This window comes from Malus sylvestris, chromosome 15 (assembly GCF_916048215.2).
Source record: "Malus sylvestris chromosome 15, drMalSylv7.2, whole genome shotgun sequence".
NCBI classification, from domain to species: domain Eukaryota; kingdom Viridiplantae; phylum Streptophyta; class Magnoliopsida; order Rosales; family Rosaceae; genus Malus; species Malus sylvestris.
The window spans coordinates 8640647-8656826 of record NC_062274.1 but is presented as its reverse complement, the minus strand read 5'-3'; the positions used below and the strand labels follow the sequence as shown (position 1 = coordinate 8656826).

The 16180-nt window shown below is 37.1% G+C and overlaps 1 protein-coding gene and 1 long non-coding RNA gene across 12 annotated transcripts in view; one reads left to right on the top strand and one right to left on the bottom strand.

Annotated features, from left to right (window-relative positions):
- Positions 1-16180, top strand: part of LOC126603271 (UPF0481 protein At3g47200-like) — a 92535-nt gene that overhangs the window by 19150 nt on the left and 57205 nt on the right. For 3 of the 11 annotated variants that reach the window (XM_050270079.1, XM_050270071.1, XM_050270075.1), the window contains exon 2: positions 3615-4804. The exons of 5 other annotated variants lie outside the window; for them this stretch is intronic. In XM_050270079.1, coding sequence (XP_050126036.1) covers positions 3673-4804 — 1132 coding nt within the window. In that variant the 5' untranslated portion in view covers positions 3615-3672. Of the gene's footprint in view, positions 1-3614; positions 5182-16180 lie in introns of those variants that run through there. 3 more of the 11 variants (XM_050270076.1, XM_050270073.1, XM_050270070.1) reach the window with 3 other exon arrangements.
- LOC126603283 (uncharacterized) overlaps positions 6041-16180 on the bottom strand; it is a 29724-nt gene continuing 19584 nt past the window's right edge. Inside the window, exon 3 of the long non-coding RNA XR_007616223.1 lies at positions 6041-6221. This is a non-coding gene — a long non-coding RNA (uncharacterized LOC126603283). The remainder of the gene's footprint in view (positions 6222-16180) is intronic.

Here is a 16180-nt window from a genome sequence, read left to right as displayed (position 1 = left end):
GCCAAATCCAAGATCAAGCCTCGACGGTCCTTGAAGAAATCACAAGTCCGATTCAAGATTAAGTGTCTACCACCCTTGAATCAAAACCTAGTTCAAGAATAAGCTGTGGAAAATCCACAATTGGAGGAATCCAGAAAATCCTTCAACCCAGTTCAAGATCAAAGCTGTGGAAAGTTAGCAAGCGCAACAAAATACGTGCCGATTCATCCACTACCAAAGCCAAGGATCATCTACCACATGAAGCTCCTTGTGGTCCAATTTCAACCTTCAAGATCAAGCCTCGACGGCCCTTGAAGAAATTTCAGACAAAAAAAAAAAAAAAAAAAATATTTCAAGAACAAGCCTCAACGGCCCTTGAAGAAATCTCAAGCCCAATTCAAGATCAAGCCTCGACGGCCCTTGAAGAAATCTCCAGCCCAATTCAAGATCAAGCCTCAAACGGCCCTTGGATCGACGTCTACAGTAAGGGACTTCAAAACGCATCTCCTACACGCGACAAGCACAATGTACACGACGCGACTTGAAGTGGGGGCATTTGTAGACATCGAAATTTTGGTAAATAAATGTTGACCGATAAATCAAAGTTTCAACGCTCATGTATTACATAAATTTTCCACGTAGCGTGTGACTCAACGAAAATTGAAATGAGTTGGAAAAGTCATCAAATAGGACGCAGTGTCAACACCTGGCAGAGACGACTTATTTCATCTGGAATATTATATTCAAAATTAGGCCTTGGAAATTTCTATAAATACAAGCCCATTTCATTCATTTGAGGGGACCAATTCACATTACACCTTGAAGCCATGAAGCTCTGAAGCTCTGAAACTCCAAGGCTCTCAAGCATCCAGGTTCCCGAAGAATCAAGAAAGTGTTCTTCGTTCTTCGTTCATCGTTCTTCCAAGATCAAGCCCCGACGGCCCTTGAAGAAAGCACCATCATTTATCATCCGTTCATCCAAGATCAAGCCCCAACGGCCCTTTGGATCAACAAACGTCGACAAATCCACACATCCAACCGTTCTTCAAGATCAAGCCCAAAAGCCCTTGAAGATCCGTTCATCACTGTTCTTCAAGATCAAACCCCAATGGCTTCTTGAAGATCCGCTCAAATCCACCTTCAAAGATCAAGCCCACGGCCCTTTGAAGAAACTTCCAACAGTTCATCCAAGATCAAGCCTCGACGGCCCTTGGATCAACGAAACATCCACCAATCAACACCTTACGGAGATTGAATCAGAGGATCAAAATAGAGAGAGATTGTAACCCAAAATCATCAAATACAAATATTTGTTTGTGCACGTCGTTCTTGTCTCTTTCGTTTCAGGAATTTTCCGTGTTCACAATATTACCTTCAATTAAACATTTAAGTCTAATATATAGATGGTATCTGGCTCAATGAACCTCAACTATGAAATTTTATCATCAAAAGACTCCGTATAATTAGGAGTGTATAATTAGGAGTGAAGTATTTATAATTAATTTTTAAATTATTAGTGTATTTCCCCAATGTAAAATGCCTCTCCACATCCTCTGATCTCGTATCCTCTGATCTCGTATGGACTATGGAGCCAACTTTACATACCAACATCTATTTGGCTCCACTTGAGCAGTCGGTGATGAATTAAAGGGTTATGTCACAATCCCACGGGAATGTCACGTCAGCTTGGTTTGTTAAATCAATTAGTTTTGTTTTTAAGACACTTGCCTGGGGAAATATAAAATAAAATTTTTTTGCCTATAGAGACATGTTTTCGAATAATTGTATAGATGGACAATTCAATGATTTGTTAGTTTTAGAATATAGAAAACTTCATTTCAATCCCTTAATAAGGTTGTTTTTTCAATAATATTGTATGTAAGATTAAAAATTAAAAATAGTTTTCCATGTCAGATTATAGTATTCCATGTCACATTTAATCATTTTTTAATAAATTTATTGCATTTTTAGTTTCCCTATTTACCCTTGTTACTCTCTTAAAACCAATTAGAGAAACAAATATATAATTAATTTTTCAAGAATGCTTAATTAACATGTTCGTTATAACAATAACATTACCATAAACCTCCATGTGTTATTCCAATCAAAACCCAGAAAACTTAGAAACCATGATCAAACAAAAAAAGCTAGAAAACTTAGAAACCAAAAATCTCGTTGTATTCGGAAGAAAGAAGATAAAGGGACTTTTAGATGCCAAATTGACAGTGAATCCAGAGATAAATGAAAAAAAAATACAAATAGAGAAAATAGAATGTGAAATCACAACCTAATTGACCGTACCGAATTAATCAGACATACACTATATAATACCTAACCGACCGTACCGAATATATAGGACCTAATTAACGGTACCTAAATGATTTAGGTGAATTCATATAGGTACTATGATTTAGGTGCATTCAAATAGATAATATGATTACATATTTAGGTGCATTTGACTAGATACTGTGATTTATGTGCATTGTGATAGGTACCATGGTTTAGGTGCATTTGACTTGGTATTATGATTTATGTGCATTTGACTTGGTACTATGATTTATGTTCTTTCGACTAGGTTCTATGATTTAAGCACATTAAGACATGGTTTGAGTGCATTCGATTATGTATAATATATGATTTGGCTATTTTTATTTCCTCTATGCTTTGAATGTTGATAATGAATCATTTGAATTAGGTATTTGTTAATTCTTGTAACATATCACTAATTTTTTGAATTGTGTTTATCGTTTTAGAAAGTCAAACAATAATCAATGCCAAAAAATATGGAGCCATTTAAAATCAAATATTTAATAAGGGCATTATAGGAACCCCAAAAACACATTAAATATTTAAAAACAAGAAAATATGAATTTTAATATTTATGCTGACATGGAAACTTAGTCAAGGGACTATAATAAATATATAATCTAACATAAGGTTTTAATTGAATTTCAATCTTTATCAAGGATTAAAATGGAGAAACCTCTTATTTTTATGTCGAATATTTGTTAGTTTTATTGGGTTGTCTTTATTCTTTGTTGCCAAAATATCAAAATACCAAAATTAAAAAAAAAGAGTAAATTTCATAAAACTACGGAAGGTATGACAATTGACAGACAAACTGACGAAATGTATGAAATTGTAACAAATTCATAGATGAGATATGACATTGACATTTTTTAAAGATGAGGTATGAAACTGTGACTGTCTCAATAGTTAAGGTGGTATTATGTAATTTACTCTAAAATAAAATAAAACCTCTTTCAGTTGCAGGTGGGACATGAGTTAGACTTAAGTGGTTTCACATGACAACTCTATGAAAATACTACAGGAATACAAGATTATGTCCCCTTATTATTTGCAGATACTACTATTTTGCTTTATATTTTTCTCTCATCCCACATTGACTAAAACCAAATATAAGAGGGTATATAGAAGAAATTAATCCAATTTGACTAAACGCGCTCCTCCCAAATATATAAAACAAAATTTAATTTTTTTCGGGTGTATATATTTGCAATTCTTGGATTAATAGTTTTCTCTATTAGCTAGATTGGTTTTGATTGTTGTCATGTTTTCTCAATGCTTGAATTAATTTTCTCTGTTAGGGAATAATTTGTTTATTGATGTGTCAGGGATCATCATCTCGTTGTCAGCAATTACGATTTATAACAACAAACCCATCAACATTAAATGGGAGGAAGCAACGAAGCTCCACATGACATCGAAAGCCCTTGCACTCCGTTACTAACTTCAATGAGTAAGGAGTTGCATGGTTTGCTTTCCTTGTCCGCTTCAATGAGTCAGGAGTTGGATGATTTGCTTCCCTTGTCCAATTCGTGTTGTATCTACAGAGTTCCTGAAGAACTACGGCGTGTAAATGAAAAGGCCTACACACCTCAAGTAGTCTCTATAGGTCCGCTTCACCATGGCAAGGAAGGCTTAGAAGACATGGAAGAACACAAGAAGAGGTACCTTCAGTATTTTTTAGATCGGACTGGGGTCAGCTTGGAAGTTTGTGTAGAGAAAATAAAGGACAAAGAAGCGAAACTGCGCGGTTGCTATGCGCACACCATTGGGTTGTGCAGTGATGAATTTGTAAGAATCATTCTTGTGGATGCCGCGTTCATCATTGAGCTCTTATTAAGGAATTATTCGCCTTTCCTGCCGGATAGCGAAGACCGCATCTTTAACAAACCATGGTTGATAAAGTTTATAGTACCTGACATGCTTTTGCTCGAAAATCAGCTCCCGTTTTTCATTCTTGAGGATCTCTTTGCCACTGCTGAGGTCAGTGAGGTGCCGGCTACGGAGCTTTCAGTACTTGACCTCTTTTACAAGTTCTGTAGGGAATCAACGAATTTCTATATGGGAAAAGGCAATTGGGAACGTCCTAGTTTTAAAGTAGAGCATTTTGTTGATTTGGTTAGAACTTTACATCTACCAACACCGGAAGAGAACTTCAAAAATCGAGGGTCAGTCGAAACTCTAGCTGTACCCAGCATGACGAAACTACGCCAGGCTGGAGTCAAGTTTAAGGCGAGATCAAGCAAGAATCTATTTGATATATGTTTCAAAGACGGAATTTTGGAAATTCCAAATCTAAATATATACGATGGCACGGAGCTTGTACTCCGAAACCTTATTGCCTTTGAGCAATGCCATTGCATTCCGACTACCTACTACTTCAGTGATTATAGCCTCCTCATGGATTATTTTGTGAACACCCCAAATGATGTGGAATTGCTTGTCAAGAATGGAATTGTTGAACATCTGCTTGGTGACAACACTGAGGTGTCTACTCTGATTAACAGCCTTGGCAAAGGTGTTTTCGTTCACAGAGACAAATTCTATTATGCTACTCTTACTAAGGGCCTCAACAAGTACTACAATAAGAGGTGGAACAAATGGAAGGCAGATCTGAAACAAAAATATTTCAACTCACCTTGGACAACTATTTCTGTAATTGCTGCTACTTTGATCATCATACTCACTTTCATACAAACGGTGTGTTCTTTTTCCCAATGCGCACAACGCTAAGTTTCCCACTTAATTTCTCCCTCATCTTTCCCATTTAATTTCTAGCGTGCATTATATGTACATGTTAATTTGCAGTTGCTTGTCTATGTATGAAATTTAAATAATATGTCTCATTTGTACTTAAAATAAAATAAAATAAAATAAATAATATGTTGAGGAAAAGTTTCATTGTAGCTTTTCACCGTAGGAAAGGTCACAGTGAGATTCATGAGTTTCATTTGACTGCTCATCAATTTTTAATGTAGCGCCCACCAATTTCAAATTCAGGCATCCCAAAGTGTTGAGCCAGAAAGCACAAAATCTTAAAGGAACACTCAGAAGCTAGCACTCCTTTGCTTCATGTTGAAAAACCCAACCTAAATTATATATGAACACAAAAAGTAGGAAAACTCACAAAATTTTGTTCTCTCCTTTAATTTCCCCATTCTTTCCCTTATCGCATTCTCCCTTCAAATATCTCCCAAACTTAATTTTGGTTCTCAAAAGTTTGTACATTTTTCCCCTTCATATAGACTTGACTAGCAATTTAGCCTGCGCAATACTGCGGGTTTTAAAACTGATTAAATGTGCAAAATATAGTAAATATACCAAAATCTATTACATATGTTCAATAAGGGAAAAAAAAAAGATGTTTGTAGAATATATTACATAGAAAAGGCTTCTTGGTTACTTTTGACGTTGTTCTCTATTGCCACCAAGTACTTCACTCTTCTTTCTACTTCGTTTTTTCTTCTTCGTTTTCCTGTAGATGGGGTGTACATTTTTTAATATTACACCTTTCAAGTTCATAAACCCGTATTGCAATCCAACTACGATCCCACATCTTAGGTCAGGATTGTCAAATAATTTATAAATCGTCAATTTCATCACCAACGTTACTTGTTTGAATTTTCATTTGTTACATGTAAGACTACATGCAATCCAAATCAGATTGTGATTTGGAAAATATCTGGATTCTTAAGAAGTTAAAGCAAAATATTTGCATTAAATTACCAACTAATCAACTATATGACAACAAATCAAAACAAATTACCAATTTTAATCAACTCAAATGTTGAATTCCATAAAAATGATAATCAAAAGTAAATTCAGCAAAAGAAGCTTATTAAAATTGTAAGTGAAACAGTTAGAGCAGTAAGCATAATAACTCACCGGTCTGAGTTCTATTCTACCAGTATCTTTTGAACCTCGACCGCTCTAACCTGCAACAAAACCAATTAACCAATAAAAATCACCAAAAAACAAAAAAAAACCCAAATTCCACAATAAGCAAAAAGAGTGAGAAAAATATTGGATTCAATGAAGCCGTGGATTATGAAGTGAGTAGTAAGGATAACTTATGTCCTAGGAAGCTGCAAACTTAAGCACCAGACCAACTAAATGAAAAGACCACAGACACCTCCAACATTTCCACTATTTTGATGCTTGAAAAGGGGGAAGGGAAGGATGGTATGCACCAAGTTATATAGATTAAGATTAGGGCTCAAGGTGACTGTTTGGCTGTACAAATGTTTCTCCCCCTCCAGATATATAATTCTGGCAAATGTTCAACAAAAATATATGAATGTATGATGTACTCATAACCCAAACACATCTAATATCATCATGTGATGAAAGAAAAGAAAAAAAATATATATATTTCATAAGAATTTGGTGGCTTCTGTTCTACATTACAGGATAATTGTGAGGAATTTCAATGGTTTGTAACATTCCATAGTCGTGAGGGATTCGTATTTGGACAGAAGATGAAAGAAAAAAAAAGGCAAAATCTTTTATTTTTTTATATATGCTTGTGGATTGAATTGTACAGCAAGTTAATAAGATGTAAAGTGAGTGGTTCTTGACATCATAAATTCACCATATATGCAAGGTTGTATTACAGCATATACAGTCAATTTTCTATCAGTGTCATGGTACAATATTGTACAACTAATTAATACAATTTTTTGCCTCTCAGTTGATCAATTTTTGAATTTTTAGGTATTGAATTACGTTTGAAAGATATGAAAGAGACAAACTAAAACATGAGCTCACCCATGTTCCTCCCGGAGGTTAATTATGCAGGATGGTTGTAACAAATCCCACTAAAAACATGGAATTAAAGCACCAAAATAAAAAAGTAAACAAACAAATTAAAGTAAAAGATAAAGATGGACCCCTTTTATATTAACATAAAAAATTTAGAATAAAATTTTAATTCATATTCAAAATATTACTACCAAGTACTGTATGCCAAGCTAAGAATATTAATTGTTGGATTAATATGATTACTCGTACCGGCTTTCCTTCGAGCTTGTGTCCACAACCGGGACACTGCTTGGATCCTCACATCTAATGCTCTTCAAGCTTTGCATCAATGAGATCGAACTTTTGATGGACCCAAAATTACTCTTACTCATTGCTCTTTTCAAATGAGATGCTATCTTCTTCTTTTTCTCGAACTCATCAACATATACTGTCTTCTGCGAAATTTTCATCATTCTTGTAAGAACGCCTACTGCTCATATCCCACCCGCTTTCTCTCTATACAAAATCATATACAACTTTGGTTGAGATCTGCTGATGAATTATATGCACAAAAGGGTACTCTTAATAAAGAGTAATGAAAAACATATATACGGTGGATTGATTCTGGGAATTTGGTCGAAGATCAAAATACGAACTAAATATCAAGCAAGAAGAACAACTTTATCAACTGCTTTAATATAAGCCAAAAGCACTTTCTGCTTTCAGCATGATCTGGAAGTTGCAATGCTATCTATGAAGCGTTTGATACTCGTATTCCAGGGTCCAAAATGAATTAACCATTAAAATACAGATCTTTTGGGGATAGTTTTCGGCCATGCTTCCATAGAAATGAAAACTCAGAGCTTCTATTTGAAGCTAGTTAAAGTTAAAGAGATTATCATAATTCATCCAAATCTTTTAGTCCACGATCAAAAGAGCAAACCCTTCATAGATTTTAGGCAACAATCAATAATAAATAAAATTAAGAGGAAACCAAATAAATAAAAAAATTGGAGATTTTTAAGAACCAAAAACTCTGCAAGCAAACAAAATATAATCTACACAAAGTGTAGAGAGAGAGAGAGAGAGAAAGAGGAGAGTGAGGGGGCTTACCATCCTTCAAGGTAACCATAACTTTTAGATAAAATCACACCAAAAAAAGCCAAAAATTTAATGAAAACTTGTGCACAACCCAGAAATTTAAAGGACAAAATCCACGAAAAATTAACTAAAACCCAATTATATTAAATAAAAATTTTGAAGCAGATCTTTGAGTGCAATAGATGCAGAAGGTACCTGACGTTCTGAGGAATAGTTTGAGACCAATCTCGACGCCGATCTTCGCCGGAATCGTCACAAAAACGTCAGAGTTTTCGAAAATCCTCGTCGAAACCCTAACGAATCGAGATATGCGACTGGTGTTTCTTGTTCCTAAGATGAAAGGGAGACGATTGGTGAAACGGTGAGGTCCGATTCGCCGGCTTTCGAACGGATAGCTCGCCGTCGTCATTAACCGAGTGACGGAGATAAGAGCGAGAAGGAAGAGGGAAGGGAGAACAAAGAATAAAAAATTTAAAAAAATACAGTGTATATACTTTGTAAAAATGATGGCATATCTGTAATAACACAAACTTAACATGGGTAAAAAGAAAATGATGGCATCACAGAGTTACACCAGGCAGAGTCAAGTTTAAAGTGGGATCGGCCAAAAACTAGTCATCTTATGGATCATTTCATGAACACTGAAAAGGATGAACGGTTGCTTGTTGAGCATGGAATAAGGAATTGCTGCAAAATACTATTTTGCTACTCTTCGTCGGAATAGAAGAATAAAGTTGCATGAACTTGTTGAATACAATAAGAAGAACAAATTTATTTTCGAGTGTACTCTTTAAATTACTTATCACGAAAATGATACTATTCTATTTCTGCAGTCAACTACATATCAATGTGAGTATTTAGGTCATATAAACTTGAGAAGCTTACTAATCAATAGCTATGACACGCCCCGATCCCGATGTTCTCGGGACATCGGGATGGTCACATGTTGGCCGACACCCGAAGGGTGACGAAAGACATTTAATTTAAACAAAAGCTGAGAAATATGCTAAAACATGCAATAGGGTCTAATAACACAATACTAAAGTTCAACTGCTAAATTAATAAAATTACGATAACACACATAATGCTCAGAGCATACGTCTAATACAGAGTACAAGCAGAATTCAAAATAAAGAAGTGCTATTACAATAGGGGCCGAAGCAGAGAAGATATAGCACGAAATCACTGGTAGGGAAATTCCTCGTAGTTCAGATCGTATTTCTCGTTATAAGGTCCTGAAAGGGGCACAAAACAAACGTGAGTGGACCAAGTTAATATATATGTATATATATATATATATATATATATATATATATATATAAAATAAAACAACTATCAACATATATAACAATAAACATAGGTTTTCCGAAATCTAGCATACCGTGCAATGTCTCAAATCATAACTTGTATATATAATAATCACTAGTGAATTGTCCGATAACCCCTAGGCCCCATACCGGCTCCCCGTCTCTGAGTAGACAGTAAGAGGAAAATTACCTCATGCCTCATGCCGGCTCCTCGTCCTTGTGCTAAATAGCCAGAGGAAACACACTCCAGGCCCTATGCCAACACCAAACCGTCGCCCGGGACGGACCGGAATCTATCTCTACGTCCCGTAGCGGAAAGGACCACTAGTAAGTACAAAACCATTGAACATATATATATTGAAAAGCAACTTCATAGTATAAAGTCATCCATCATCTATATGATCACTCATATATTTCATGCATTTATACCATCAATTTCTAAAGTCTTTGTGATTTTTTGTGTTAAAATTGTGGCATTTTACCTTACCTTGTGTTAATGTACAATTAATTTTATTTTAGGATTAATTTCAAACAAAATGGGCTGAAAAGAAAATAAAGGAAAAGAAGAAGAATAAGAAGGGAGAAAGGAGTGCTGGACGGCAAGAATAATAGAAAAGAAAGGATAAGAAATGGCAGACAAAACATAGCACGGCAGGAAGGCAGAGATGAGTGGAAGAATAAAAGAAATAAAAGAAATAGGCAGACAGAGGACAGAAGCAGAAGGCAGAGCGGAAAAAGGAAGAAAATAATAAAAACAAAGAGAAGGTGCGGACAGAAAGATATAAAAGAATAAGAGGAGAAAGAAATAAAAAAAATAAAAAATAAAAGAAAACAGGGGAATAAAGAGAGGACGTAAGAAGGAGAGTGCGGGGACTGAGAGGATATAGATGCAGAGAGAGGAGAGAACTGACAGAAGAAGCAGCAGGCACAGGCGCAGGGAAGTGTGCGGAGAGAAAGAAGAGGCAGGAGAGCTGACGTGAGGACAGAAGGCAGTGCGCAGGAAGAGGGAAGCAGCAGAACACAGAGGCACGGACGCACGGCAGATCTTCTTTTCTTGGTTTTATCTTCTCAAACCCATATTTTACTTTTGGTTTAATTTGAGAATAATGTGTAACTAATTTTTAGTAGTTAGGGACTGTTTTGAAACCCCGAATATGATCGTAAATTTATTGTGATATTTTGTTTGAATGACTTTTATGAAATGATGAAAATTGTTTCACTACTTATGTCATTGATAAATTCTTTATGTGTTTCTATGGATCCATACATAGTGAGCATATCTAGGATTTTAAAGCTATGAATATATGTCTGCCTGCCCTTGTTGAATGAGGACCTACATATGTTCTAGAGTAGCACTTGTTAATTGTGGTTAACATGTGAAACGATTTCTAGGATAAGTAAAACAACACCAGTACTTACGATGCCTTGTGATGACTCAAACTCTTTTTATTCTTAATGATTTCTACTTGTTAAATCTATGAACACACCATTCTAGATTGCATGCTAGGGACTAAGTTAAGTTGAAAACGTCATTCTCTTAACCTATTACGTAAGAAAGAGTAATAGGTTGAGTTCTAACAGTGAGCCAACTTGAGCATCTTCATCCGGAAATAAAAGGGATTTGAATGAAACATAACATACTTGCATGATTATTTGGTGGTGGAAAGCATGTCCCCTAACTCATTTTCTTAACTTGTGAATTAAAATCTATTGGTATTATTTAAAATTGGTTTCTGTATTGTTTTTGTACGATTTAATTTAAATAGCAAATCAACTCCAAAAATTTGTGTGAGCATAGCTTGGTGTGTTTAGTTTATGTGTATAAAATTTCGTTGCATTTGGATAAGTGTAAGTTAGTCTAATAAGTATTGTTCGGTGGCTGGTCAGTAGAGATAGCCACCCTGTTTTTGTGACATTTTAAGTATTTGGATAAAACAATCTTCTGCGGGAAAGACCCTTATTTTCCATATGCTACAATCGACAAATTTTAGTGTTAATAAGGAAAATTAATAGGATTATTGTGGGCTACTTTGTGGTGCGTTATAATCACTACCACTATACTATAAAGAGGTGTTCGAAACGTGTTCTAAATATCATATCGTCATCCATCATATATTCTATAAGAACACGAGTTATAGGAAAAATAATAATAATTCAAAATAGCCTCAGTAAGCATGTTATCTCACAAAACGTTTCATAGAACATAATCATTAAATCATGCTTTTCATGTATGCATTTATACTATCAAAACATGCATTTTTAGAAGGGGTCCACTGATTGTACACCGTTGGTGCAAAGCCGTACCAAAACGGAATAACGAAATCACCGCTAACAATTTCACCTATTCACATAAAGGGGTACATTTAGTCAAACTCTACTCAAACGATTGAATTTGGGAAAACGGACTTCAAAAACGGGTCCAGGACGTCGAATTTAGCCTAAAAGAGGTCCTGGACGAAAACAGAAAAGTCAACCCGAAAGTCAAAGTCAACGGTCAACGATCAGACTTGGTCAAACGGGTCTGGGCTTAGGGTTGGACCGGGTTTAGGGCTTTAGGGTTGGGCCGATTGGGCCCTAAGGGTTTGGGTTTAGATTTAGGGTTAATGGGTCTAGGAAATTGGGTTTGGGGAAAGGGGTTGAAAGCCCAAGTTCTAATTGGCCCTAAGGCCTTAAATCTCTAGGTTCTAAAAACACGGGCCCAGGCTTAATGCCTGGCCCAAATAAGGGTTTTTAGGTTCTAGAATGCACGGGCCTAAGGCCCTAAATAAAATGGCCCAAGGGCCTTTGAGTTTAAGAAAAATAAATTAAAAATAAAAAGGAAAAGGGTTTTGGGCTGGGTTCACCACGGGCCTAAAACTCGAGAGTCTTGGAAACGGCCTGAAAGGCTTGGTGCGATCGGAGAAAAATGCCGGATCTTTTACAGCTCCGACTGACTACAAATGTACACCCTAGACCTCGATTTAGGTATCAAAATGAAGCACAAGACGAGATGAGTGTTTTTATACCTTCCGTTTGCCGTGAAACGGTTAGAGTTGTTCGGAAAGTTCCTCAACACCCAATGCCTCACCGGAGCTAGGTGTGTTTTCCCCCGAGCCAAAATCGATCTAAAACCTTGGAAATAACGAGATAAAATCAATAAACCACATCCAAGTATCGATCTATAATGGATAGAAAAAGACCCGATGCTTACCTAACCTAGAAGAACTCACCGAATATTATTTTCTTGGTTTTGCCGTTCCTCACAGTGATGGAAGAGAGGGAGAAAGACGAGGTTTGATGATGATGATGGTGGTGTCTTCCTTGCAGGTGGTGCAGCTGGGTATGTGTGTGTGTGTGCTCATGGTGCAAAAGAGGGAGAAAGATGAGAGTTTCAAGAAAGAGAAGGGAGTGTGAGCAAAGAAAGAGAGAGAAAGAAAGAAGGTTCACGGGGGTAAGGGACAGAAAGAGAAGAAAATGAAGATTGTTGGGGTGCTGCCACGTGGCAGCTTGAGAATGAAAATAATCAAATTTTCAGATCTTGTTGGGTAAGAAAACTAAGGACTAAATTGATAGTTCCATTAATATTTTGGGAATAATTACATAATTATTTTTTTGTAAGTAGGGGTGGGTGTAACAATCTGCCCCTTTATAAAAATTTCGTCCCCGAAATTTACAACCTTAAGCAAATAAAAACGGATACTGACTCCTCATCAGATCCTCCGTTTCCCATGTCGCTTCCTCAACAACGTGGTTCCTCCACAACACCTTCACCAACGAAATAACTTTGTTTCTCAACACTTTGTCCTGTCGATCAAGGATAACCACTAGTTCTTCTGTGACATCTCACATCACCCAAGGGAGTGATCCTTAAATGTATATTCTCATCCCTACCTAGCACGAGGCATTTTGGGAGCTCACTGGCTTCGGGTTCCATCGGAACTTCGAAGTTAAGCGAGTTCACGCGAGAGCAATCCTATGATGGGTGATCCACTGGGAAGTTGCTCATGATTTTCCAGAAATAAAACCGTCAGGGCGTAGTCAGGGCCCAAAGGGGACAATATCGTGCTACGGTGGTGGAGCGGGCCTGGGAAGTGATCCGCCCTGGGTCAGGATGTGATAAATGGTATCAGAGCCAATCCCTGGCAGGAAATATGCCGAGAGGACGTCGGGCCCCCAAATGGGGGTGGATTGTAACATCCCACATCGCACATAGGAGTTATCCTTAAATGTATATTCCCATCCCTACCTAGCACGAGGCATTTTAAGAGTTCACTGGCTTCGGGTTCTATTGGAACTTCGAAGTTAAGCAAGTTCGCATGAGAGCAATCCCATGATGGGTGACCCACTGGGAAGTTGCTCGTGAGTTCCCAGAAAGAAAACTGTGAGGGCATGGTCGGGGTCCAAAGCGGACAATATCATGTTACAGTGGTGGAGCAGGCCCGGGATGTGGTAGGTCCCAGGCCGGGATGTGACATCTTCGACATAGCTAGCATCCTGATTTACTTCCAACGACTCTAACCGAATGATATGAGAGAGATCTAATACATATTTCCGAAGCACAGAAACATGGAAAACGTTATGAATCAAAGACAACTCTGATGATAGCTCTAATCTGTAGGCAACTGCACAAATTCTCTCAGTAATCTGATAGGGATCGACGTATCGAGGACTCAACTTTCCTCGTTTACCAAAACGAACAACACCCTTCTAGGGGGACAACTTAAAAAATACAAAGTCACCAACCTTATACTCACGGTCCCTAGAATGTTTGTCCGCGATACTTTTCTGTCGATCTTGTGCTGCCTTTAGGTTTCTCTTAATCAGCTGGGTGTTTGCATTAGTAGTGTCCACAATCTCTGGTCCCAGTAACACTCGTTCGCCGACCTTTGTCCAACACAACGGTGCTCGACACACTTTCCCATACAGAGCCTCATAAGATGCCATACCGATACTCGAATGATAGCTGTTATTGTATGCAAATTCAACCAACGACAGATAATTATCCCAACTACCCTTCCACTGGAGAACAGACACTCTCAACATGTCATCTAATGTCTGAATTGTCCGCTCAAACTGACCATCGGTCTGTGGATGGTAGGCAGTGCTGAACATCAATTGAGTACCCATGGCAATATTAAAAGCTTTCCAAAACCTGGAAGTAAACCTGGGATCTCTGTCTGAAACGTTGGAGACGGGTACACCATGAAGTTTGACAATATTATCAATGAACAACTTCGACAACTTCTCCAGTGAATAGGTTTGTCGAACAGGAAAGAAGTGAGCGGTCTTAGTGAGTTAATCCACAATTACCCAAATGCCGACCAATCTCGACTGTGTCCTCAGCAAACCATACACAAAATCCATGGTGATTTCTTCCCATTTCCACACTAGTATCGGAAGATTTTGCATTAGTCCTCTAGGTCTTTGTCTCTCGGCCTTCACCTGTTGACAAATGATGCATCTACTCACATAATCCGCCACATCCCGCTTCATTCCTAACCAATAATAGAATGGACAGATAATGCAATATAGTTTAGTGCTTCCCGGATGCATGGCATATGCTGACACGTGCGCTTCATCCAAGATTTCCTTTTTCACTGCTTCGTTATCCTGAGGCACGTACAGTCTGTTTCCCCACATTAATGCTCCATCCTTTCGGATATTAAAATCTCCCCTTTCCCCTTTTTCCACCGAAATCTTTATGTCAGCACATTCCTGATCAAGTTCCTGGGCTTCTATGACCATACCCACTAAAACAGGTCTAACTTGGAAGTGTGCCAACCAAGCTCCCTGATCACCTACTTTCACCGTAACGCCCGTAACTCGAAGAGAAAATAGTAGCAGAACATGGATAGCTCGAAGGGATGCAACTCTTGTTGGGTAAGAAAACTAAGGAATAAATTGATAGTTCCATTAATATTTTAGAATTATTTTTTTATAAGTAGGGGTGGGTGTAACAGCTAGTTGGTACTCATGTCCTTTACTTTCTTTAGCCAATCTTTAGTGTAAAGAATTTGATGAAAACTAACATTACTTTTTAAGGTACTGAAATTAAGTACTACAAAAAGAAAAGCCTTTATTTACATCAACGCCTCCTAAAACTCAACATTCCTCTCACTTTACCCCATGAAATACAAGAATTCAATGAATAAATAACAATACAAATAATTTCTATAATTTCTCATTAGTAAATCCAATGAGGCCGGCCTTATTCACATGGTCGTTACATAGGCCTTATTAACAACTGATCAGAATCCAAACTACTTAACAAAGAAGACACAAACATTATAATTCACACGATCTAATTCAACCACAAATTCAGATGCCATAATTATTCAAATTTCAGTTTTGAATCACATACAGATATACTTGCTATGTTTTACGTTTTGTATCTATTAGTCTATATTGTGATTTTATATTATCATTACATCAATAATCTATTTGTAGATGCAACCTTGTTGATCTGTTTCCAACAACCTCCTTCAACGATCCAACTAATGGAGACTGGATTCACTAGACAAACTGATGATGTGCATCTCGTCGCTCCCATAATTTATTCACTATGTATATATCTTATGGAGTCCCTCGTGAGCATTGTGAAATCATCGAAAATATGCACTTACGGTCAAACTGTCAGAATGTGAAGGTAAAAGAGTTTCACATTTATCCAACAGCACTCTTTCTATCTTTCAATATCCATGCTCTGTACTTTTAATTGCTGTGGTTGCTGCAATCCTCATGATTACTTCCATTCAAACAGTGTGTCT